General features: G+C 45.5%; 1 protein-coding gene across 7 annotated transcripts in view; it reads left to right on the top strand.

Moving 5' to 3' along the window:
- Window positions 1–12,013, top strand: part of DISP1 (dispatched RND transporter family member 1) — a 219,321-nt gene extending 207,308 nt beyond the window's left edge. For all 7 annotated transcript variants that reach the window (XM_070474471.1, XM_070474470.1, XM_070474472.1 and 4 more), the window contains 2 exons: window positions 450–547; window positions 8,381–12,013. In XM_070474471.1, coding sequence (XP_070330572.1) covers window positions 450–547; window positions 8,381–11,992 — 3,710 coding nt within the window. In that variant the 3' untranslated portion in view covers window positions 11,993–12,013. The remainder of the gene's footprint in view (window positions 1–449; window positions 548–8,380) is intronic.
- The last annotated feature ends 14,874 nt before the right edge of the window (window positions 12,014–26,887 follow it).

The raw sequence follows: 26,887 nt of genomic DNA, 5'->3' as shown, positions 1-26,887 counted from the left end.
TGATCATTTGCCATCTTTGCTCTCTAGTTAGCTGCCACAGAGAACACCCTTATAATTCATTCTTGATATGCCCTGGTGCCTCATTCTTTGATTTTATATACCACTGTGGTGATATGTTGTGAAATTAAGAGGGAGGCATTCAATTGATTTTCTGCCAAAAGTTCTTATGGATTGTCCTTCCTAATTACAGTCTGATCAGAACTAGATATGTCACATAACTGCTACGATTTTTAAGATACAGTGAGTCGACAAAGGCTTTGAGCTAAAGCAATATGTAAAAAAATCTTTTTCTTACATTTTTCTCCTGGAATTTAATGAAAGACAGGATTCCCCACTGCTAATGAATTGCCCATGTGGTTTCCCAGTTTGAATTATTTCTGAATGCTGAGTCTTCTGAAATTAATGAATAATTTATAAACCTTTTTCTTTTTTTTTTCCCCTGTCACCAGGTGACCGATATTCCAGAGTAGTATTTACTTCAGCTGGAGGGGAGACATTGTGGAATTTACCTGCAATTAAATCAATGTGCAATGTAGATAATTCAAGGGTATGTAAAGTAAAACTGAAATCTGTTCGGCACAAATAAGGTTGTATTTCTGAAACTCCTTTTATTGCTGAGCCTGGTGCCTGATCAGATGAAAGCACTTAAGTGGCTTACCTACTGAAGAATAAACACCAGGAGAATGGCTTTGCATTCTTTCGACCCCAGGATCAAAGTGTTTCTGTTTCCCCACCTTTAAAACATACCATCTTCCTTAATAAAGATCTCTTTCTTTCCCACTCATGTTCTTTGTCCTTCATAGTCTTTTGTGTTATTTCACAGCTTATTTCCTTTCAGGATAATAGTTAAGCCTTTTTTTCTTCTTTTGTTGTATTTTCTCTTTCCTAGTTTCATTGTTCACTCCATTTTTCCCCCTGAGGCAATTGTCAGCATCTTAATTATGCAATGAAATGCTCACCTTTCTGGCAATCAATGGATCCTTTTGGCCGGTGACCTCAAAGGAAAATTTAGGGCACAGGCCAGGAAAGAGGACATCAAAGAGCATAAATACAATATCTATGGAAATGGCCTGAGTAATCCAATCCAGATTGTTCTGAATTCTGAACACCTTAATGCTTTAGCAAGACATAAAGATATAAGAAGACAGGCACTTCCACTCCTAATCTTCTGTAGAGCACCAGAAAATATAAAGTCACCTACCAGGCTTGGAAGAGCAGTCCATTTCATGTGTTCAGACGTAGTTTCTCCAAGTAGAAACTGCTGGTCACTGAGGTCACTAATGGCCTCATCCAAGCACAGTAACAAAGCAGAAAAGGAACTTGTATTCTGAGCATAATTCCATTCTCAATTAATGTCTCGACTTGGTCACTATCAACTTCAGCTGGTCTACCTGACTGTGGAGCATTGTCAAGTGAGAAACTCCAGCATGAAACCCAATAAAATGTAAAATCACTTGTCAGTTGAAAATCTAATCACATGCTCTAAGAGTTAGACTAACAATCCAGGGAATTAAATCACCTGTTCTATTAACAGGATTCTTTAATGCATAGGAGGTAGAAAGGACCCTTTGAGGTCACCCACAGACCAGCACTGTCCCTGTGCTGATAAAAGGACCTTCTGAGAACTGAGTGCCTTACCCAGGTCACCTAGTTAGTTGGTCCCAGATCTCCTGACTTCATTCTTCATTCGGAGAGGCCGTTTACATATTTTGAAAATAATTTTTGCATCAATGAGGATATCAGGATTTTCTGTGAGTGCCATCTTGTCTCTCTGCAACTCCAAATAGACCAAAGTCACAAACCATCTGTAAACAGCCTACAGTTTCTTCATCAGTGAGCCATTTTTGTCATATTTTGTTCTGTTCTACAATGATCAGTGGATTTTTGAAAGCTACTATGAGCTTATTTCTCCTTGTTATGGGTTACAGCCGTTCTCATACAGAAAGTTGACTCTAAAGTTAACTTTAGAGAGCACTTGCTGTGTGCAAGGCTTTATGATGGGTATTTTACATCTCTCACAGTAGACCTGTGACCTTGGAATAATACCTTTTAATGGATGAGCAGTTAAGCTTAGAGAAGTTAAGCCAGTCTGGTTACTTTATAATCACACCTTGGATGAAAACAGTTCATTAACCTCTTAGACCCTGTTATTCCTACCCTTGCAGTTAATCTTTAGACCTTCCCTCCCTTGAAGACACTAAAGTGATTGAATTCACTCAATTGATTAACAGCTGATGTTTTTTGAGTGTTATTGATATTTGTCAGGAAGTATTCTAAATACTTTAATGAATTATTTCATTTAATTCTCACAACAGTGTTAGGAATGAAACACTGTTATTTTGCCTGTTTTGCAGATGAGAAAGTTCACACAGGTGGTAAGTGACAGATGCAGGATTTGAACCCAGCCAAGTCTTAATTCCAGGGCTTCCCAGGTGGCTTGGTGGTAAAGAATTCACCTGCCAATACAGGCAATGTGGGTTCGATCCCTGGGTCAGGAATGTCCTCTGGAGGAGAAAATGGCAACCCACTCCAGTATTCTTGCCTGGGAAATCCCATGGACTGAGGAGCCTGGCAAGCTACAGTCTGTGGGGTCTCAAAGAGTCGGATATAACTGAGCAACTAAACAACAACAAAAATCTAATTCTAGAGTCTGTGCCTTTACCTTCCATTCTTTATGCTTCCATAATGCAGATTACTGTTTGCTCTCCCATTTATGTTTTGTGTTGTTTTGCTATATATACCATTTCCCACTCAAATGAACCTCAAAGAATCATCATGGCCTAGAATAGAATAAGTACCTTTTAAAAAGCTAGCAATTTGTTCTATGAGTACATCTTAGATTTTTAATGAACTCAAAAACTCTAAAACCAGTAAGCAGTACTGTGCCATTATAGCTTTCATAAGTGAAGAGTATATTATATATACATACATATGTATATTTCAGATGATAAAATATCAGCACCAATAGGAACCTTACAAAAAGGCATACAGAAAGGATAAATAATTGAATGAATTACTTGAAGGGACAATAGTGGGTGGAAAATAAAGCTAAGGATGAGATTGGACATACAATAATGCATACCCCACAATTCTGTGTATTTGCATGGTGGTGAGCTTCAAATTTGTCTTTTAACTTCCCTGGCAACCAGCGCAGAGGAATTCACGGTCAGAGACAAAAGTCACTGAAATAGAGCTACAGATTTGTTTTTTAGAAGAAACCCATCTTGCCTTCATACTAAGACAGGAAAAGATTGTTCCCATACTTCCAAAAGAAGTATGATGTTCTGAAGAAAGTTCTTAACGGCAGGTTTAGCAGATTTACGAGAGGTACAGTGCTGATTCTTACTTGGTTTGTAAACCATATCTCAAGTAGGTTGGTACTTGAGATATACCAGAAGCTTTTCTACAAGGGATAAAGCAGTGAAATCTCAATACATGGTTTCTAATGGTTTGGCTTGAAGTGTCTGCAAAATTTAAACTACTGAAAAAAGTAGATGTACTTTGCTTGTCCTTTTTTCTCTACTGAGCTCATAATAAGAATGGTTAGCTGTGAGTTCAAGCCTATGCTCACTTCCTTGAAAGAACGTAACAATCTGTAGTACTTTTGTGAAAATGTGAGGAACAGACCCAAAGACACATCTGAATGAATGGTCAAGCCACTTACAGATGCATACCAGTAAATGAATAAACATAACCAAGGCCCTGAAATTCTACCTCAAGGAGTATGGTTGTAATTTGAGCTTTTTAAATTAAATGCTATTTTTGCCAATTGCAAATACCCTTGTATTCTAGCCTCAAACTCTTGCTGTGAACCTAGAACAACGTGTTTCTCACAGAGATAATATATTTAGTGATGTCTTGTGCCCACTCAGTTGTGTCTGACTCTGTTTGACCCCATGAACTATAGCCCTTCAGGTTCCTCTGTCCATGGGATTTCCCAGGGAAGAATACTGGAGTGGGCTGCCATTTCCTCCTCCAGGGGATCTTCCCGACTCAGGGATCAAACCCACGCCTCCTGTGTTTCCTCCACTAAAGGCAGCTTCTTTACTGCTTGAGCCATCAGGGAATAATATCTAGTGGTTAACGATTCAGATTTCAGACTATTACTGTACCTTTTTGAGTCTCCCAGCTCAAGACCCTTTGGGGATTTTTATTTGTTATGGTGCTTTGAGCAAACGGTGTCCTGAGGCTACTTGACAGTCTTTCCTTTTCCCCCCCTCAAATCCTCACTGTCATACCTAAGCACTTGATTATTAACAACGATCAAGTTGAATGAGACACATATGAAATGATACAGAGCAGAAGAGCTTAATTGTTGGTCAGTTGACTCCAGAAAGCATCTGGTAATCAGTGTAATGTCACCAGGAGACCAGGTGTTTCAGTTGTTGCCTGCCTGTGTTGATAGCACATTGAGTTCAAACACCAGTTCCCATTTAAATTACATGCCACTTGTACTCACAGTTTAGATGGGTGCTGGTTTCTAGAGTGTAGAGCTTCTGTTTCTGATGCTGTGTCTGTCTTGTCACAGAAATGCTTGGTTTCTTAGACTCTCTCAAAAGGGGACTCAGTTGCTTCCTCCGACTGTCTTCATTACTTTTTATTGCGCTTTTGCATTCCTGTAGGGCATGCTGGCAGAGAGTCATTAGTAACAAAGACGTTTGTATGTCTAATCTTGACTGCTGGAAACTCTTTACCCTGTTTTTAATCTTTGTACACTGTAGAAGTTGGTGCTCAGAGGAATCAGCTTATAGTAGGGATTTGAAATTTGGTACCCTTTTTACTTACATAGCTTTTGTGGACAGCTGGAACGCACCCCCCCTCCTCTGAAGCTTAGAAGACTCTAGAAATGTTTCCTGATGCCTGGAGATTTTGTTTGTTTGGTTTTATTTTTTGACCACACCATGCAGCAGGTGATGGGGGATCTGAGTTCCTCAACCAGGGATTGAACACAAGCCCTCCGCAGTGGAAGCTCAGAGTCTTAACCACTGGATTGCCAGGGAAGTTCCCTGATGCTTGTTTTAAAGAAAGCTGTGGAGCCCTTGCTTTTTCTTTCATCTCTAGGCTCCCTTCAACTTTTATACGTGAGGAACTTAGTCACGTGGGGAGTGAGAGTCCAGCAGTTGATTGAACCTGGTATTAAGGGCTGAATTTTCTTGCCTTTATTGTTTTCTCCACGTCTTACCATAACTCCAACTTGGCCATTAGATTTGAAAGTTAAGGTATCATTTAAACTCTGCTGGTTTCTTCTTTTTCTCTATTTGAAGGCAACTCCACCCCTGCTCCCATCTGACCAGGGAAGTGTGCAAAGGCGTGTTATTACCACACAAGCAAAATGATTTCCTAAAACTCCCATCTGTGAATACCTAGAATGAAAAGGGTGTCCCTCATGAGAGTTGCAAGAAATGGCTCTCAGAAACTCCATCCTTATTTTTATAAACTTCAAAGATTTCAAAATCATTCCTCTGATGGCAAAAATATGCAGAGATGCAGCTGCCTTCTGCATGAAGATACACCTGCTTGCCAAGCCCTTTCAGCCCCACAGTGTAACATATCACTCTGTATCGCGCTGTCTTCATCCCAGATGACTAAGCCGTGCTTCTCTCTCATTGCACTTACAGACTTTGGCACTCTGTTCACAGGTTCACATAGACTCATAAACATAATACGTTGCTTCTCATGCGAATTGTCATCGTTGCTTTTCTTGTCTGATTTCCCCACCTTACCATGAGCAACCTGGGGGCAGGACCAATTTGCCTTATTTGTCTTGCATGGGTGCTCAATAAATATTTTTTCTTTTGAATGGATGGATGGATGGATGGATGGATGGATGGATGGATGGGGACATACAGCATCACTCCCTGAAAGCCTAAATGACCCTTGAGCTCCATGCCTTTAGATTTAGGGCACTGGCATCCAACTCAGGATAAATGTCTATTCTCTGTCCTTATTTTTTATCCTCTAAAACAGTCCTCAAAAACTGTTTTCCAAAGGTTGTACATCAGCCAGCATCACCTTTGAATTTGAGGATTGGCCCTCCAGAGGCTCATTAGCATTTATTTTTTATAGCAGCCATCAAAGTAGTATTTGGTCTGTGTTTGTCATGTCCAACTTTTTAATCTCTGGTCAGATACACACATAAAAAACCCTCTGCAATTCTTTGAAAAGGTTAGTCAAGGACAGAATTCTGTGCCTTTTCCCCCAGTTTTAGCTGGCAACCCTGTTTCCTTTATCTTTGGCATTTGGTTATTTGGACAAGTACAGATATGTTCTTTCTAGCTGATAGTGGGTTTTGTAATGGATACGGTTCATTTTCTTCCATCTCAAAACTGTCAGACCATGCATTACCTTTCTTTCAATTCAGTAGGCTGAGCCCAGGGACTTGCCTGTTATTTCTTTATGGGATAAAACTGGTTATCTGAGAGATGCTATTCCAGGATTTCCTGTTATTTATTAGGTGATTCAGTTCCCCCTGTGTGAGCTTATGTGAATGTTTTTATGTAGGAACAATTAAATGTTAATCATCCTGTTTTATGAAATGCCCAGTAATTATCACTCTCTAAAAATGAGCTTGAAAATCAAGCCTTTGTTAAAATCAGCATTATTTTAGTATATTGTATAACAACCCTTTGATTCATTTTTTTTAACTCCCAATAGAATATCTTAAAAAACAAAACAAAATAACTTTTTATTATGGAAATTATCAAACAGATGTAAAAGTAGAATAGTAGAACGAATTCCTATGTGCAGGTCACCAAACTTCAGCAGTTCCCAGTATATGGCCAATCTCCTTTCATCTACTCTTTGCCCCTTGCAAGATAAGTCCCAGTAAAGTATGCTGATCACCAGGGCTTAGTGAGTTACAAGTAACTTGGTTCTTGGATAAGTCTGAGTTCTAAAGATGATTTGTGCCAACATCTCTACTTTGACAAAATACTTCAGTGCATGATTGATAAAATGGCAACCCACTCCAGTATTCTTACCAGGAAAATCCCAAGGACAGAGGAGCCTGGTGGCCTACAGTCCAAGGGGTTGCAAAGAGTCGGATATGACTGAGCATACACACACACTTTAATAAAAGGGAAAGGGTTTTAATCTCATTAGAAAAAAAATACCATGAGCCCTTCTTCAACTTTGGAGTTTCTTCCCTGGAACAACATTTGGTAGATAGAGATGAGGAAAGTGATAGGAGTGGGTCGTCTTTAGCCCTGTTGCTTCCAGAGAAGTCTCTGGACAGGCTCGAGAGCAGGGGGATAGTTCTTACTCTCAGCCTCAGGGTAGAGGGGACATTCATGTAATTTATAGATTTTTAAAGCAGTAGGATTGTGCAGTCTTCACTCTAACCTTACCAATGCCACCTTTGGCATTGGAACAGATTTCAGTTTTCTATAAGAAGAACAGCCATAAGAAGAAAAGCCTTCTCCAGGCTTTCAGTTCCAAATGAAATACTGTCCACATTAAATCCAGAATTGTTAGACTTACTAATATGCAGCAGACCTCTGTTTACCAAACAAAAAGTTCCCCAAAGCGGGAGGGGTGGTTAGCCAACTTGAATAAACTTTGAAGGCTGTGGAAGAAATAAATTCCCACTTAAGTATTTTATTACCTGTATATGTTTATTTAAAATCATACATATATCATTTTAATTTAGAAACATTTCCCCTTTCTACTTATATATCAGGAAACCATTTTATTCCAGGTTTTACATGTATCTTTAGCATCTGCTTCTGATATTACCAGGATCACTTTTTGATTCACTGACAGTTTTCTAGAGAATATCACCTTTGCTTCCACCTAAGATGATTGAAATATAGTACCTCTGTCACCAAATATTTCATGCTGATCACCAGAAATTTTAGGTGAAGCCACAAATTCATTCCATATATCAATTGGGCAATTGTTCTCTTAATTAATCCAGTAGGTGTTCATACATATGCTTCACAGCCTATCCATTTAATTGCTTTTTAAAGTGATTTTGAAAGGGCTTGTTTACCAAAGAGGTGTTAATTTTACCTCCTGTTTGAACCCAAACTGGCATTGATTGAAATTGTTTCACACTTGGATGTCATCCCCAAATACTAGTTCACTGTTCAAAATGAAGTAACCTAGCAGGAAAGCCTGATGTGCTGCAGTCCATGGGGTCACCAAGAGTCAGACTGAGCAAGGGAACAACAAAGTGAGCCTTCTGTAGCCAAGAAAGCAGACTGGGGACGGGGGTGGGGTGGGGTGGGGGAGGGAATCTCACCTTGTAGTCAAACTGACAGCTCCAGAGGATGATTCTGTAACTCCGGTAACTGTCCTGCCCCTCAAGGCCACCGTCTTTCAGACCTTTCCATGAACCGATTTTAAACGGCAGTCCTTCCGCCTGTCTCTGTCTCCGCAGATCCGATCGCATCCGCAGTTTGGCGATCTCTGCCAGAGGACCACGGCTGCCTCCTGCTGCCCCAGCTGGACACTGGGGAACTACATTGCTATTCTGAACAACAGATCATCCTGCCAGAAAATCGTGGAGCGCGATGTTTCTCATACCTTGAAGCTTCTCCGCACGTGCGCCAAACACTACCAGAACGGCACCCTGGAGCCAGACTGCTGGGATATGGCGGCCCGGAGGAAGGACCAGCTCAAGTGCACCAACGTGCCACGGAAATGCACCAAGTACAACGCCGTGTACCAGATCCTTCACTACTTGGTGGACAAGGACTTCATGGCCCCGAAGACAGCCGATTCCACGCCCACTCTGAAATACAGCATGCTCTTTTCGCCCACCGAGAAAGGCGAGAGCATGATGAACATCTACCTGGACAACTTCGAAAACTGGAACGCATCCGACGGCGTCACCACTGTCACCGGCATTGAGTTTGGTATCAAGCACAGCTTGTTTCAGGATTATCTTCTGATGGATACCGTGTATCCCGCCATCGCCATGGTGATCGTCCTTTTAGTCATGTGCATCTACACCAGGTCCATGTTCATCACCCTGATGACGATGTTTGCCATCATCAGTTCTTTGATCGTGTCCTATTTTCTCTACCGCGTGGTGTTTAACTTTGAATTTTTCCCTTTTATGAACCTCACCGCGCTCATTATTCTGGTGGGCATTGGAGCAGACGATGCTTTCGTCCTATGTGACGTCTGGAACTACACCAAATTTGACAAGCCTCACGCGGAAACATCAGAGACAGTGAGCATCACGCTGCAGCATGCTGCCCTGTCCATGTTCGTCACCAGTTTTACCACGGCAGCTGCCTTTTACGCCAACTACGTGAGCAACATCACGGCCATCAGATGCTTCGGGGTGTATGCGGGGACAGCCATCCTCGTCAATTACGTGCTGATGGTCACGTGGCTTCCGGCGGTGGTTGTCCTGCACGAGCGGTATCTGCTTAATATCTTCAGCTGTTTCAAGAAGCCCCAGCAGCAGATTTATGACAACAAAAGCTGCTGGACGGTGGCCTGTCAGAAGTGCCACAAAGTCCTTTTTGCCATTTCAGAAGCATCTCGAATTTTTTTTGAAAAAGTCTTGCCGTGCATCGTTATTAAGTTTCGCTACCTCTGGCTATTCTGGTTCCTGGCCTTAACGGTGGGCGGGGCCTACATCGTCTGCATAAACCCAAAGATGAAGCTGCCCTCCTTGGAGCTCTCCGAGTTTCAGGTGTTCAGGTCGTCTCACCCTTTTGAACGTTACGACGCCGAGTACAAAAAGCTGTTCATGTTCGAGCGCGTCCACCACGGAGAGGAGCTCCACATGCCCATCACGGTCATCTGGGGTGTATCCCCAGAGGACAACGGCAACCCCCTAAACCCTAAGAGCAAAGGGAAGCTGACCTTGGACAGCGCCTTCAACATCGCTAGTCCGGCTTCGCAGGTCTGGATTTTGCACTTCTGTCAAAAACTGAGAAATCAGACCTTCTTTTACCAGACCGACGAACAGGACTTCACCAGCTGCTTCATCGAGACCTTTAAGCAGTGGATGGAAAACCAGGACTGCGATGAGCCTGCCCTATACCCCTGCTGCAGCCACTGGAGCTTCCCCTACAAGCAGGAGATTTTCGAACTGTGCATCAAGAGAGCCATCATGGAGCTGGAGAGGAGCACAGGCTACCACTTAGATAGCAAGACCCCGGGGCCGAGGTTTGACATCAATGACACCATCAGGGCAGTTGTGCTAGAGTTCCAGAGTACCTACCTCTTCACCCTGGCTTATGAAAAAATGCATCAGTTTTATAAAGAGGTGGACTCATGGATTTCCAACGAGCTGAGTTCTGCCCCTGAGGGCCTCAGCCACGGCTGGTTTGTCAGCAATCTGGAGTTCTATGACCTCCAGGACAGCCTCTCCGATGGCACCCTCATTGCCATGGGGCTGTCCGTGGCCGTGGCCTTCAGTGTGATGCTGCTGACCACTTGGAACATAATCATCAGCCTTTACGCCATCATTTCGATTGCCGGAACTATATTTGTCACCGTGGGTTCCCTCGTCCTACTGGGCTGGGAGCTGAACGTTTTGGAGTCCGTCACCATTTCGGTGGCGGTGGGCCTGTCTGTAGACTTTGCTGTCCATTATGGGGTGGCTTATCGCTTGGCCCCAGATGCTGACCGAGAAGGGAAGGTGATCTTCTCTCTGAGTCGCATGGGCTCTGCCATCGCCATGGCCGCGCTGACCACCTTCGTGGCCGGGGCCATGATGATGCCCTCTACGGTTCTGGCTTACACCCAGCTGGGCACCTTCATGATGCTCATCATGTGTATCAGCTGGGCTTTCGCCACCTTCTTTTTCCAGTGCATGTGCCGGTGCCTTGGGCCGCAGGGGACCTGCGGTCAGATCCCTTTACCTAAAAAACTCCAGTGCAGTGCCTTCTCCCACGCCTTGTCTGCAAGTCCCAGTGACAACGGACCAAGCAAGACACACACCCTGAATGCTTATCATTTAGATCCTAGGGGCCAGACATCAGAAATGGAACATGAGTTTTATGAATTGGAACCTCTGGCCGCCCACAGCTGTGCAGCGTCTGAGAAGACCACTTACGAAGAGACCCACATCTGCTCTGAATTTTTCAGCAGCCAGGCGAGGCATTTAGGGCTGCCTGTCCACACAGCTTACAACAGTGAACTCAACAAAAGCACCAAAAATGAAACGAGCCCTGCCTTGTTGCAGGCCTCTCTTGAACAGCACACCATGTGTCACTTCTTCTCTCTGAATCAGAGATGCAGCTGCCCAAATGCCTACAAACATTTGAAATACAGCCCACCCTGCTGCCAGCAGATGGGCGACTGTTTGTGCCACCAGTGCGCTCCCACTGCCAGCAGCTTCGTGCACGTCCAGAATGGCCTGGCGCCTCTGAAGGCCGCACACCAAGCCCCCGAGGGCTTCATGCATCCGGTCCCGCGCATCCACCCCTGTTCTGGCCAACAGTGCAGGGCAAAACTGCCTGGAGCCCAGAATGCTCTGCCCAGGAGTTTCTTCCTCCACCCAGTGCAGCACATTCAGGCCCAAGAAAAAATCACTAAGACCAGTGTACACAGTCTTCAGAGCCTCGAAGAGCATCTTCCAAAGACGGTAGAGCCATCATCATTGGTCTGCAGAAGTGCCGGAGCCTTACACAAAGCCTGCTGTGGTCCTGAGACTCACCCAAGGGGACTCTGTAAAAACAGAGACCTCAGGACCACGGAGGGCAGTGGCGGGGCCGCCGCCAAGGACTCCGTTTCAGTGAATCAGCCCAACAACACAGAAAGGCAGGTGGAGCTGAGCCCATCACAGACTGATGTCATTGTGAGCTCGGAACATTTAAATCAGAATGAACCCAAATTCCTATTTAACCATTTAATAGGGGAGGCCGGGTATAGGTCCTGCCCAAACAACCCACAGAGCCGTGGCAGAATTGTGAGAGTGAAGCGCAGTTCTGTGGACTGTCCAATACCAAACATCGAAGCCGGCGTGCCTGCTGTGTTAACACCCTCAGAACTTTCTGGCGAGAGTTTGTTAATAAAAACACTTTAATAAATATAGTGTTAAACCAGCGCCTCAGTCGTGCCTTTGAAATAGAAATCCGGAATTTTAGAAACAAGAGTCCAGAAATACAGGAACAGGCATGTTTCACTTTGTCAAAAATCATGAAGTATTTTTAGATTCCATATGAACAATCAACAAACGCATATATCTAATGAGTGTTAAGAGTGTTAGCCGTTTGGGGTTTTATATTTTCAAAAAGTACAGTTGTTTTTTGACATTTACACTCAACTTGAACAGTTATTGCCTGCTTCTCTACCCTCTCATAGCAGTGAGTCAAAGATTTAGAGTCTGAATTATCTAGAACTTTCGTTTCTCCCTGGCAGTTGTATTTACCTGATAACCCTTATTCTGGTGCCTTTGGTTGTCAGTAGTTAGGGCTTTTGATGACTTAAGAGAAATACTGATTTTTAAGAAAGCTACTTCAGTTGGGATTCAGGAACTAAACAACTTTAAAATTTCTAATTTTGATGAGACCTCATTCAGAAATGAATTGCCAAGCATTTAAATAGTGCCTTCCACCTGTCTGCATGGGTAGACTGTCCATAAAGCCAATGATCCATGTGTATCCAACTGGTGTCTTTCCACATTAGCCAAACTGTACAGTCGTTCCATGGTTATACCTGTTCACTCGGAGTCATGGGCATCATCTTGTGTCTGGTGACAAATATTAGGGCCACAGAAGGAAGAACACAGATGTAGAGAGGTGATCACCTGAAATGATAAGTTTCATCTTGACCAAGAGAGCCCCAGGTCAGATGAAACAGTCAGAGTAGAAGAACTTGTTCCAAGCAGTTTTGTTTCAATCTCTGCCCAGACCCCAGGGGATGTGTTCAGAGGGCTGCCTTCTCCCAGGCTAAGGTGTCTTGGGATATGCATGGATGATTTCATTGTGCAACTAACACCCGGAAATGCTGAACCTGCAGGCAGCATCTTAACTGACACTCATGTATCTTGTGTTAGATCAAGCTCCAGTCCATGAGCTGTCGGAGCACGCCTTCTGGGTAATTCTTCAGATGACAGAACCTCCTTTCATGCTGTCATCTGACACAGTATGCATTCCTGTCCCAGGCAGGGAGACTTCCACTGAATTCTTCCTTCTGGATTCTGCCTCCAGTTTGATCCTCTGAAGAAAACTGGAGGGAATATTTCTAAGTACAATGTTCTTTCCAAAAATTCTGTTATTGTCTCAGAATGGTTTTCCATCTTAGATCTGCATGATATTCAGGATCTGAAAAAGCTGTCAAGAGTTAGAAAGGGTCTTACGGTTCATTGACTCCACTCCACCTCCACCAAACCACCTTTCTGTGAAGTAACTTTCCAGCTTTTGCTTGAATACTTCAGTGACAAGAAACTTACTACCTGACTATCTTGCGTGCCTGTTCAGTCGCTTCAGTCATGTCCGACTCTTTGTGACCCTATGAACTGTAGTCCACCGGGCTCCTCTGTCTATGGGATTCTCCAGGCAAGAACCCTGGAGTGGGTTGCTGTGCCTTCTTCCAGGGGATCTTCCCAACCCAGGGATTGAACCTGTGTCTCTTACATCTCTTGCATTGGCCAGGTGGTTCTTTATTACTAGCACCACCTGGGAAGCCCCACCTGACTACCTTGGTTGAACCCAAATCTGTTGTCCCATGGATTTTCTGTGCTATTTTGTTCTCATTCTGTTCTTTGGAGTGGGAACACATGGCTCTCCTCTTTCTGCCAGATGGCATCCCTAAAGAGATTTGAAAACAGTAGTCCTGTCCTCCCACTCACATCCCCAATTCACTCCAGTGTTCTTCTCATGACCAGGTCTTAAGTGATTGAGCAATTACTATCTCTGGATAAGTAAAGTTGTTGAACTCCTTGCCCAAATACGAGACCCAAACAGACTCCAATAGAGCACAGGAAGGAGGGCCAACCCCAGGGAGACAGGATGGTGCTTCTGGTAGTTCACTTAGAGATGGAAATAACTTCTGGCTCAGGCCTGACAGCTGCCTCATGTTGCAGCTTTGAGGAACCTCAGCCCACTAAGTCTTTCTCCTATATTGCTGCCAAGCTGACCCTGATATTTGGGATCATATGTACATACCCAGTGCACTCAAGCTCCCTTAGAAAAATCCAAGGAAGAGAAGGGAACACTGAAAAACAGGACTCACGATCCCCAACACTATATCCTTTGTTTTCCTTCTGAAATGTGTAAATATAAAGCTGGCCGCTGAAAATGTAGTGATCTGAAGGCACGTTTTTTTTTTTGTATGCTGAGCAGGGATACAGATTGAATTAAAGGGCAACAAGAGAAGCAAACTTCTTTACCGGGAGTCCAACCCACAAGACTCCTGTGAGCTAAGTGCTGTTTCATGTAGAAATTAAAAACTGGAACGAAAGGGACTTAGGAGGAGGAGAGAAGTCCTTTGTCTTTTCCCTTGGGCCTTGGTCCAGCTCTGCTCTTGATCTGCCCCTGCACCTGCTCTGGTTTCGGGGGGCTGGAGCAGCCTCTCTTCCCTCCCACACTACCCCCTCTGCTTCATCACCCTCAACCTTGGATGCTGTCGGAAACTTTCCACATTGATTTCATCCACAGACTGTGAACTGTGAATTGACTGTATTTTTTATGCAAGAATTTTCTAGAGAATTTGTTAGCTGGGACTAGAAAGTTGTTTTATTTTTAATTATTCCTCATTCTGGGCAGCAAAGGATCACTATTTGTAGCTACGTTTCGCAAAGACATTTTGTCCACTGTCCTCTTCTAGAGGGACTGCAAAACAGAGAGGAGGCTAATTCGTACATAGGGGGAAAGAGCCCTTTTACTGTGAAAAATATTTGTAACTTGGAGGGTATTTGCTTATGAAAAGGATGTTCTTACTCTCTTGTGCAACAGAACACACCTCTGAGATTTGATTCCATGTTACCAAATTTGTCCCTGACTTCTTCCTTGCAAGGTCACTTTTAAATCCCTCTTGTAGTGGTGTAGTCACCAAGTCATGTCCAACTCTTGAACCCCAAGGACTGTAGCCCGCCAGGCTCCTCTGTCCATGGGATTTCCCAGGCAAAAATACTGGAGTGAGTTGCTATTTCCTTCTCCAGGGTTTTAAATCCCAACTTGATGGAAAAGTGGAATAGGCCAAGAACACAATTTTTCACAGAGAAGCGCTATATTGTTTGAAATAAACTGCACAGCCTTGTCTGCGGATATTCATTTGTGTATCATTGTTATAAAATGCACATCCTCCTAAAACAATGTTCTTTGAAGTTTTGCTAAGCTGTTATTATATTAAATTTCATGATGATAATCTATGCCCCAGCCTTAATCATTCCCAATGTTAAAACTTTTGCAACGGGTGATTTGAAGAGTAGTTTTACAAATGTGGTCTTACAGGAGATTAGGAAATGTTCCTTACTCACATTGTCTCACATGGAAACCATCTTTCTGCCAGCAGTTTAGGACAGATTCTGAAGGAAATATGAGGAAACAATGACTTTGAAAACAGCTGCATCTTTTTAATGAGGAGAGTCATTTTAGAAAAAAAAGTTAAGCCTATGTCAAAAAAAAATCTGAAGATTCCATTGGGTTTTCTTCATAAGATTCAGACGTGGCCATGAAAGGAGAAATTTGTTGACTCATGAGGGGATTTTTTTTTTTTTTAATGCAGAAAGAACTATCATGTTCAAATACCCTTTATACCCTAGTGGATCTTTCCAAAATGTTTGCTAGTGTTTAGTTTGTTTATCTCCAGTTGTTATATTAATCTACAATGTTTTTTGTGAGACAGCCACTTTAATTAATGTTTGATTTTGTGCACTAAGAGGTTTCCTATCTTTTCATTAAATATATACAAAAAAAGATAAGCAATGAATATTCATGGCTGACTAGTGGAATCTTGTGCCTTTTGTTCTTAACAATGTTATAATTTTTTGAATTTTTCATGGGGAGAAAAGTGTCATTTCTCTTTTCATCAGCTGTAGAAACCACAGCATGCACACTTAAAAACAAATCATTAAGTAACCGAGATCAGCACAGTTTCTGTCAACTCCCATAACATGAACTTGACAACACAAGTGTCAACTAGGACACGATTTCCTAACTCAGCAAAGCCTGATGGATATTTGTTGCCCATAAGTCTGACATCCTAATATCTGAGGCCATGAGAGTGCTGTGTTAAGTTGGGGGCAAGAAATAAAGCAATGATAATCTGAGTTCAGAAACCATAGTACAAGGGATGGCCCCTCCAAGCCTGGATATTCCTCTAGGGTTTTCTTTCAGGAAAACTTGGGAACCATATACCTTTTTTCAAACTTGTTATTTTGTGTTGGGGCATAGCCAGTTAACAGACATGTTGTGATTATTTCAGGTGGACGGTGAACGCAGCCATACATGTACACGTATCCGTTCTCCCTCAAACTCCGCTTCCGTTCAGGCGTCACATAACTGAGCTGTGTTCCCTGTGCTATACAGTGGGTCATCCTCACCCTGCCCCCCAGAAACCTTAAGTTTGCTCTCTAAGTCTGTGAGTCTCTTTCGTAAGTTCATTTGTATCATTTCTTTTTAGATGCCACATATAAGGGAAGTCACACCAATATTTCTCTCTTTCTGTCTGACTGACTTTCGTCAGTATGACAGTCCCTAGGTCCATCCATGTTGCTGCAAGTGGCACTTCTTTTTTAATGACTGTGTAATATTCCAAAGTATACATGGACCACATCTTCTTTATTCATTCCTCTGTCAATGGACATACAGGTTGTTTCCATGTATTGGCCATTGTAAACAATGCTACAGTGAACACTGGGGTGCATGTATCTTTTTGGATCAAGTTTTTCTACAGATGTATGCCCAGGAGTGGGATTGAAGGATCATACTATAGCTCTATTTTTAGTTTTTTAAGGAACCGCTTACTGTTCTCTAGAATGGCTGCACCAATTGACATTCCCACCAACAGCGTAGGAGAGGAGCCATAATACTTTTAGTTTTGAGTAAGAAGATAAGTCAGTGGCCTAAGTTGTTGACAGGAATTCTGTAGAGCATGTACCCTCTTCTTAGGGGTTTTAAGCAAAGGTTTGAAACAGTGGTCAACCCCTCCACTCTTCTCACCTGACACCTAAAATTGGATAATTTCATGATCTTGTGCTTATTATAAATAGCTCTGTGGTATCCCTGACCCTGTGACTAGTGCAGTGAAATTGGAGTTACACTTGATGTCATCAGATCAACTGGAATACCTATACTATGACATTTACCCTTCTAATCAAATTTTTTCCATGTAACTCTGCAGTGTAATCTACACCTTCCTAAAAGTGAAGGGTAGACTCTTTACAGTAAGATATATTTTCTTTTGGAACCAGCTCTTAAAAGAGCTGGTTTTAACCTGCAACAAAGTAACAAAAAGAGTGAAATTTGTTCAACCTCTATCCACTAGTTGGTCATTTTTAATTAATGAACTGGTCTTGAGATTTCCACTATTTAAAGGGGAAAGGATTTACTATGTAAATCAGTAATCTAAATAAGATTACAAAGAGCCTGTTCATCCTGCTTAAGAAAACAAACCTCTAAGAGTTTAAAAAACTACTGTAGTGTTACTGCCTTTGCAATATAACATGGTCATTTACAAATCTCTTTGATTTAAAAAAAAAAAGTCTAGTGGGACTATCTCTAGGCAAAACTTTACCAGATGTTTTCAATACTAGTTGAGAGTATTAAATAATATCTATTTTTAAATGTCTTAAATGTGATCTTTGTTGGATGCTCCCCACTCCCGTGAGAACCATTGTTCTACCTTGGGAAACTCTCTGGTCTGCAGGGTGACCTAGTTCTCTGCATTTTGGCAGTAAGGAAGTGCTTAAATCAATGTAGCCTTAAAGGATGGGATCTCTAAAGCCACAAGCTTTATCCTCCCTCTGGCAAAATTTCCTTTCCTGTAGAGATCTGAGGAAAGGCTGTGAGAAACACGCAAATCTCTGGCAACACCCTCACTCAGACTTAAGTCCACTGATGTCTGTCCTTTTCTACAATTTGATCTCTTTACCTTCAGTGTTCTGAAGACTGTATGTGTTATTAGTCACATATAGCAGGCAGGAGAGATAGACACTGAATAATCTTGAATTGTTTTAATAATTCTTTCACAGATCCCTTCTTGAATTTCTTTGCCCTACCCTGAAAAGAACCCTAGGCTGTGATTAGCAGGTGCAGTAAATTTCCTTCAGTAAATGACTTCCCTGCCAATCATGACAAATTATACAGCACTTTGGTAAATATCTACACGTTACCAGAGAGTAAGCAGAGGTTAGGAAAGCCCATTTTGAGACAAAATTCAATCCTTCCTCTAAATCACTATGATTCAGAAAACTAATTTAGGCACAAATCCTGCCTTGGAAACAAAAACTGTGATTTTTCTCATCCGTGGGTTGGTTCTTTAAAAACACTCTGGACTGGAGGAACTCATCTTGAGCCCCTTCAGAGATGGAGGGAAAGTTTCATTTTCTCTGTGTTCTGATGTCATTATGTGGGTCTTGGGAGAATCAGCCTAATGAATCTTTTTAAGCAGTTTGGGCCATTCTGAAGAGAACTGCAGGTAACCTCACTTGCTCAAACTCCACATTTCTGTTAGAATAGGGAGCCTCTCTGACACCAAGGTTCACCACCATCATCCATCACCTACTGTTTTCATTGTCTGGTTACCTGCCTCTCTCACTAGTCTAAGCCCTTAAGAGCAGGCACTCTTCAGCACCTTGCTGTGCTGAAGTAACAAAACTTCACCCAAAGTCCAGTGTATTTGGGACACAGTGGTGGGCCTCTAATGATGAAGAACCTCTGCTTTCAAGATAGCTACCATCCTTAAAAAGCAAAATGGATGCCCTCCAAGAGAAAGGAATTTACAAACAACTGCACAAGTAAGACTTTTTTTAAGTTGGAGATATGAAAAATGTTGAAACTAGGATTTAAGTAGTCTCAATCATTTTAGAGTCATCTTGGTGTGAAGCAACAAGGCCTTAAAACATCCTGAGGGATTTGGATTTTAAGATCCAAAGACTTAGGTTGAAGAGTGAAGCCAATCACTGTCTAATACCTCAGCTTCCCTATCTATAAAGCTGATGATACCTACCTCATAGGATTGCAAGTATGAAATGAGAGGAGACCTGGTAAAAATATCACTTGTAAACTACTAGAGTAGATTCTGTTGCCTGCAACTCAGAACTCTGATCAATAACGTGAACTCTAAGCAGAGAGAAAGAGGTTTCTTTCAACCTCATCAGTTTCAACTTCATACAAGGAATGAGCCAGAAGTGAAATAAACTTAAGGGGCACTGGCCTCTCTGCCAGCAGTGGTCTTCACATCCCTGAGGTCAGTGAGTTCATGTTTAGGATTTACTCTGGTGTTTTAAGTTCTACCCAGAAGCCATTGAGTATTTTACGTATTTACAAGTATGCTCACTATTCTAATAATAATGTTTGGCCCTCATAACCTCTGAAACATCCACTTCTCCAGCAAATGCTCATAGTGGAAACAACTCCACCCAAATGGGTAACTGCAGGGCTATGCCTAATTCCCCCAGCAACTTCCCCATGAAGTTTACCCATCTGAAAAAGGAAAATGCGAACAGTTGAAGCTCTGGGGGACAAGAAATGGGGTAGATCCTTTGAGCCAACAGTGTGTGACCTCTCTCTTTACCACATTCAGAAAGCAGAGACTGGGGTCACCAGCTTCCCTAAGGTGCAGACACTGGGCTGGCAGAAAAAGGCAGAGAACTGCAGTGCCCTATTGGAGCACCAGGGATCCGTCTCTGCTGCATCCAGGAGGCACCAGCCAGGTAGACCACTGCCTGGCCAGGTCTGCCTGATATTGTTACTGAGTCCAAGCCTGTACTGTGAGCTGCACCATAAGCCAATAAATTGAGACACAATTTGTTGGGGTAAGGAACAATCACTTTATTTCGAAAGCTAGCAATGGCACCCCACTCCAGTACTCTTGCCTGGAAAATCCCATGGACAGAGGAGCCTAGTATACTGCAGTCCATGGGGTCGCTAAGAGTTGGACATGACTGAGCGACTTCACTTTCACTTTTCACTTTCATGCATTGGAGAAGGAAATGGCAACCCACTCCAGTGTTCTTGCCTGGAGAATCCCAGGGACGGGGGAGTCTGGTGGGCTGCTGTCTATGGGGTTGCACAGAGTTGGACACGACTGAAGTGACTTAGCAGCAGCAGCAGCAGCAGCAGACCAAGAAGATGGCAGACTAGTGTCCTAAAGAACCATCTTAATGAAGTTAAAATTTAGGCTTCTTTTTTACTAAAAGGAAGGGAGTGTGGTTGGTTGTTGCAACCTTCTTGGCAAAGGAATCCTTTTTTTCTTGCAGCTATTCAGGTGGATCTGGTCATAATGTTCCTATAAACTTCCATCAAGACAATTGTTATTCTCTGTTCTGCAACTTTTTAATCTCTTTATAAATGGAAACATGTTATACTTTTAAAGGTCAGAGCCTTGAGAATGGGCTATCCTGTATATTTCAGGCTATAGGCAACATTCTTTTATTACTAACAAAAGATGCAGAGCCACCATGACTAAGCACAGTCTACAGAACACCAGATTAGAACTAAAAAATAAATCCAGTATGGAGTCAGCTTTGTTCTTCTCTGTTACAGTGTCAACTGACTGGGTGGCCAGTGGGTTAGTTGGTTTCTCATCTGAGCTGCCATCAAGTGCAGAGCTGAGGGGACCCTGGGTGGGGAGAAGGGGCCTGTCTTCTGCAGAAAGTGAAATGGTTTCCCATGTGTTCATTCTTACAGGGTGCCTGGGGCCAGGTCAGCTGGGCCCTTTCTTGCCACCATCCTGCTTGCTGCCACTTCCCTCGGGCTCCCTGTCCCCTGCCTTCTCATGCTAAAGGTCTTGTGGCACCCACCCCACCCCTTGGGAAAAAGCCCACTGGGAAGTGGCTGCCTGCAGTCCGGCAGGAAGCACGCAGGACGCAGGCAGAGAATGGGCTGCTCTTCCTTATCTGTGGCTGGAGCAGGTTGAGAGGAATAAACAGGAGGCCGTCCAGCCCTGGAAATTCCTGAGCACGGTATTCCTTTTTAACTGAAAAGAAGGGATATCCTGACATTGATCGGTGAGATGGGTCTTGCTCGGCATCTTTTCCAGACCCACAAGAGGAAGGGCCGGGACACGGGCTGTGTCCTGTGAACTGAAGGCCAGGACACTCCCAGGCCAGGCGTGAAGGGAGCAGAGCAAGTCCAAGGGCCCTATTGCCCTGGCTGTGGGGATGCAAGGCCGGCCACCACCCTTCACTAGTGACACCTGAAGCCCATCGCTTCACCTGCCTGGGTCTGGGTGGTAAGTGGGAATAGCACCCCTGGCCTCCTCGGGCTGTGTGTCACCTTGGCCCCAAATGGACATCCTCTAGGGCAACTATGGGCTTGTTCTCTCATCATTCAGAAGCGATGGCTTGACTATGAGGGCAGAGACATGAATGGGGGACCACCTGTCCCAAGGCACTTGGTCTCTCAGCACTGGTCCCTCTTCTGCTGAGACCCTGGAGGACAAAGCCTAAGGGGACATGGTGGCCACTTGGTGACCAGGAGATGCAGGTCTGGGCTGGAGCCTGACTGAAGATGGGGATACCAGCTGGGAGTCAGCCAGTGTCACTGGTCCCTGTGAGATACACACAGACCCCCACCAAGGCTGCAGGGGGGGCCCTCTGAGGATGCAGGAAGGACAGCCTGGCACAGGATCCCTGAGGAGGGGACATGAACCTCTTCTGTATCTGGGCAACGGGGCAGAGCTGGAAACCAACCTCGGGCGATTGAGGAGCTGAATGTTGAGTTTTAATTTAATTCCTCCCAAAAGGCTAGCAGCTGCCACGGCAGACAATCCAGCCTAGGCATCGCTGGTTCTCAAACTTGCATAAAAACAAGCATCACCTGAGCAGCTCAGTGAGAAGGGGCTGGGTTTCCACAGGTCGCAGGTAGGGAGAGAGGCCCTGAGAGGTGTGAGTCGTCCCAACTGACTCAACCTCTGTCCATTCTGCCCCCCCCCCCCCTTCCTTTCTCCCCAGGTCTCAGCCTTCTCTGTCACCCTCTTCTTTCTCCTTTCCCTCCATCGCTTAGTTTCCGTTCTCTCTGCAAATCTAACTGAGCAGACGAATGAGTGCTGAAGGACTGTGATGCAGGCTTGATGGTGGAGGGCCAGATTGTGGTCGCTCGGCCTGAGCGGGGAGGCTTGTGAGCACGGACACTAATTCTCTGAGTCTCAGTGTCTTCATCCGAAATGTCAACCACTTCAAATATGAAGATGATATGGCTCTAATGGCAGAAAGCGAAGAGGATCTAAAGAATCTCTTAATGAGGGTGAAGGAGGACAGTGAAAAATCTGGCTTAAAACTCAGTATTAAAAAAGCTAAGATCATGGCATTTGGTCCCATCACTTCATGGCAAATAGAAGGGGAAAAGGTGGAAGCAGTGATAGATTTCCTCTTCTTGTGCTCTAAAATCACTGTGGATGATGACTGCAGCCATGAAATCAGAAGACGATTGCTACTTGGCAGGAAAGCAATGACAAACCTAGACATTGTGTTGAAAAGCAGAGCCATCACTCTGCCAACAAAGGGCCGTATAGTCAAGGCTATGGTCTTCCCAGTGGTCATGTACAGTTGTGAGAGCTGGAGCATAAAAAAGGCAGAGCACCAAAGAATTGATGCCTTCGAACTGTGGTGCTAGAAAAGACTCCTGAGAGTCACTTGGACAGCGAGGAGATCAAACCAGTCAGTCTTAAAGAAAATCAACCCTGAATACCCAATGGAAGAACTGATGCTGAAGCTCCAATACTTCGGCAACCTGATGCAAAGAGCCAACTCATTGGAAAAGTCCCTGATGCTGGGAAAGATTGAGGGCAGAAGGAGAAGAGGGCGTCAGAGGATTAGATGGCTGGATGGCATCACCAGTGCAGTGGACATGAACTTGGGCAAACTCTGGGAGATGGTAAGGGACAGGGAGGCCTGGCATGCTGCTGTCCATGGGGTCGCAAAGAGTAGGACTTGACTGGACAGCTGAAAAACAGTGGTACAATCCAAAACATCTGCAAGCGTTCAGTGGCACACAGTGGAATCCAACAAGAGTGGGTTCATATCAGCATCCAGCTGTCCCTCGCACTCCTCTGGCCCCTTCTGGTAAACTAGCAGCCCTGTAAGTTCAGCATCTCACCTCATACCTCTCACTGAGTCTGATCACAGACCCACCAGCCAGCATCCTCTTTTCCCCACTGTGAATACTGCCTCTACCTGCCCTTCAACATCTTTGAATTCTAAACTTTTGGGGTTTTCATAAGAAAGGGCTTAACAGGTCAACTGAGGATTGGGCTGGGGAGAGTCCTGCCTTGAACTATCTCCAGGAGGTGAGGAAGCCCCCCATCATGGTAGATCAAGGGAGTCAGAAACATCCCAATGGCCCAGGCATTCAACGAGGGTAAAGTGGGGAATGATAGGCTGTGTGCAGAACCTGGCAGCAGCTCTCTGAAGCCCCAGGACCTCAGCAACAGCCACTGTGTCTTGGCAACTGCCCAGGAGGAGGTGTCAGTCTGGGCCCCGTCGTGAAGTCTGGCAACCATCCGTCCCCTGCTCCAGGGCCCCCAGGTCCCTGCTTTTCGAGTGAGAGGGAATCACTTTGCAGTGAGGAGATGACTCTTTAATCCCAGCACCGCCCCCTCCCCAGGGTCACAGCGGAGGCTGGTGGTTTCTGTCCGCCAAGCTCTTCTCAATAAATTATAGGCTTCTCAGCTTTCTCAGAGTGATCTTATTACCCCTGGTGTGTTTCAGGTTCAAATAATGCTGTCCACCTTCCTGGAAACTGGATATTGGGCTATTCCAGGGCCCAAGCACAATTGTTCCCTGATGTGGTGAAGGAGCCGGGGAGGCGGCCGGCGGCCTCACCTCTGACTAGCTGCTCTGAGCTCTCTGATGGCCCAGGGTGGTGGGTGTGCTGAGGTCAGGGGGCCAAAGGAGGCCTGGGATTCCTGAGGAAGGAGGCAGCCAGCAGACCTAAGGGGATCCAGACGCCGCCCTGGAGCTAGGACCAAAATCAGGTCAGCTTGTGATCCTTGGGCTCCTCTTAGCTCCCAGGACCCTCGTGGAGTGAGTTGAGAGGCCTCCTCCAGGTGAGGAAGGCTAGGCACCCCCGGAGCTGGCCTGTCCTCTGGGATCAGGGCTGTGGAACCGCCTGGCCTGGCCTGGCCTTCTCCTGCAACTTGACCTTACATGAATGACCGGCTTGCACAGACCAGTTTGATCTCTTTCAAATTCAGTGGAAAGATTTTTGTGAGAGGACTTGGGGGACCACATGGCAACCTAGGGCAGGCTTCCAAGAGGACCTGGCACCCAGGCTCACCCCCGGCTACATGGCTACTTCTCTGGGGCGACAGGATTGCCTGTCTGTGCACCGGCCTCTCTCCATTTCTCCTCTCTCTCAGTGTGAATCCGCTCCCTCTGCCCTTTGCCCCGCCCTGACGGGGCTGCTCCATAGTGGGCCTTCTTCCCTGAGCCCACAGCTCCAGCTGCTCCCTGCCCTGGGTTCCTGGAGTCTTGATGGCAAACCTCAAACCTGACAGCCTGCAAACCCCCTGTCCGGTCAGCTTGCGGGGAGGAAGGCCACCAGGACGTGGCTTTGGTCTCCCCGGGCAGCATGGCAAGCTTGGCAGGGGCAGGAGCGTTGTGAAGGCAACTCTGTGAAGTCGGTTGCCAGCAGCTTCCAACACCCTTTCAGCTCTCTAGCCACAGAGCTCTTACCTACATTGACCTGTCAGGAGGCTGGCTAGGCCCAGAGAGGCCTGGAAGACCAGCAGAGCAGTGGGGCGGATGGTCCTGCCGGGCCTTGCTTTTCTGCAGCAGGAAACCCACATCTCTGGCCTGTGGCTCCCTTATTCCCACCAGCTGATGTTCGAGGAGTGAATTCCATCCACAGGTCATCGGCCCCCAGCTCTCCCATCCCCGGGTTCTGACCCCAGCACTTCCTCCCAGAGGGTTGCTCAGGTTGTGTTCAGGGACCAGCCCATCTGGGAGCTGAAGACCGCCTGAAGTCACCATGGTTGTCATCACTCCCTAATCAAGGCCCCTGACACTGAGCCTCCTTCTGCACCAGATTCCCTGGTCTGTCGCCTGGCTTGGTTGGGTCCGTCTCCAAGCTCCCAGTTGCTGGGGCTGGCTGTCTCCCCGGGTCCCCGCTGCCCAGGGAGACAGCTGCCCCCGTCCATCCGTTGGTCCCTGGTTTCCATCCCAGAGGCCTCATGAAACTCACAAGGGGAAGGAAGGCCGAACTGGGATCCCTGGAGGCAGGAGCAGGCAGTGCGGAGAGAGAGGGGGACAGTAACTGGGGGCCGACCCAGAGCCTCAGGGGCAGCCAGGCAGCAGAGACCAGGCGGGGGTCCTCACAGTGCACCCCAGCCTGGAGTGTCCCCCCTCCCCTCCTGCAGGGATGGGGCCCCCGCCCCACAGCATCTCACCATTGCATCCTCAGGCTTCTTGCTGTGACAGGCTGGGATGGAGGCCTGACACGAGAAACAGCTGGAGCCCAAGGCATTCACACTTGCTCAGATTTCACACTGTTGTGATTTAGGATTAGCAGGAAGGAGAGGCAGATCAGATGCTGCCATCATTAGAGGCTTATCTCCCCTGGGGCCAGCCCTCAGCCCTGCCCTTTCCTCCTTCCGGCTTCTCTCCTCTCTGCTGGGCCCACCCTTCCTTAGGGAACACAGGACGGCTGCAGCTGGTGTGGGTTTTAGGCCACAGGACATGCTTTGTGAGTCTAGTAGCCTCGAAGCTCTGGCCCCATGTGGCCAGTGGTTCAGGCAACCAGGTGGGCTCTGGGCTGTCCATGGAGAGAGGATGTTGGGCGCTTCCAACAAGCAAAAAGCACCTGGGTCTGCTAGGACTGTGGATCTATGCACTTTGAAACTCATTCTGTTCAGTTAATTACTTGATGTACGCATGCGCACAGTGATTGAACGCTACCTTGTGCTACCATTGTGGTGGGGGAGGGGAGACACAGTGGCGAGAGAGGCTGTGGCCTTGCCCGCAGTCTAGTGAGAAGGTAATGGGCAATCAGAGTGTAAGAGTGTCCAGCTGGGGCTATACATAGGACAGTTCCCCAAATTTCCAAGTGCAATCTAGTGCAGGGATCCCCAGCCTCCGGGATCTAATGCCTGATGAACTGAAGTGGAGCTGATGTAACAATAGAAAATAAAGTGCACAATGAATGTAATGCACTTGAATCATCCAGAAATCAACCCCCCTCCACCTCAATCCATGGAAAAATTGTCTTCCTCAAAACGGGTCCCTGGTGCCAAAAAGGTTGGGGACCCCTGGTCTAGTGTCTTGTTATTCAAAGTGAGCCTGTGGACCCAGCCGTAGCAGGCCACTTTGGTGCCTGTTTGGAGTGTAGAATCTCAAGCCCTATTTTCTCCATCCTGATTCAGACTCTTCCTTTCAACAAGATCCCCAGGGGATTCTCACACATGCTGTAATGTTTGTGAAGTTCAGCCTGATACACGGGTTCTTCATCCTGCCCTGAAGCTTGGAAACACACGTGACTGGCTCCCTCCCCATAGATTCTGATTGAATTGGTCAGGATGTGGCTGGCACCAGGGTGTTTAAAATATCCCATGGTGATTCTAATATGCAGCTAAGATGAAAACCACTGGTCTAGAGGAAAATCCTTCTGGAGGAAATGACATGCAAGCTCACTGACTCACTCATACCCTCTCTCAGTCCTTCGTTTGAACAATACCACTGATTCAGCTTCAAGAGGGTGAAGAGGAATCAGAACCCTTCACAGCTCATGAGCGGAACACAGGCAACAGCAGAAAAACTAGAGAGCAAGGAGCAAGGGCACAACTTGCAGAAAGCTTTTTAAAGCCCCCAAGGCAATGC

The sequence above is a fragment of the Odocoileus virginianus genome, chromosome 11 (genome assembly GCF_023699985.2).
Source record: "Odocoileus virginianus isolate 20LAN1187 ecotype Illinois chromosome 11, Ovbor_1.2, whole genome shotgun sequence".
NCBI lineage: Eukaryota > Metazoa > Chordata > Mammalia > Artiodactyla > Cervidae > Odocoileus > Odocoileus virginianus.
This window is presented reverse-complemented; position numbering and strand designations above follow the sequence as displayed.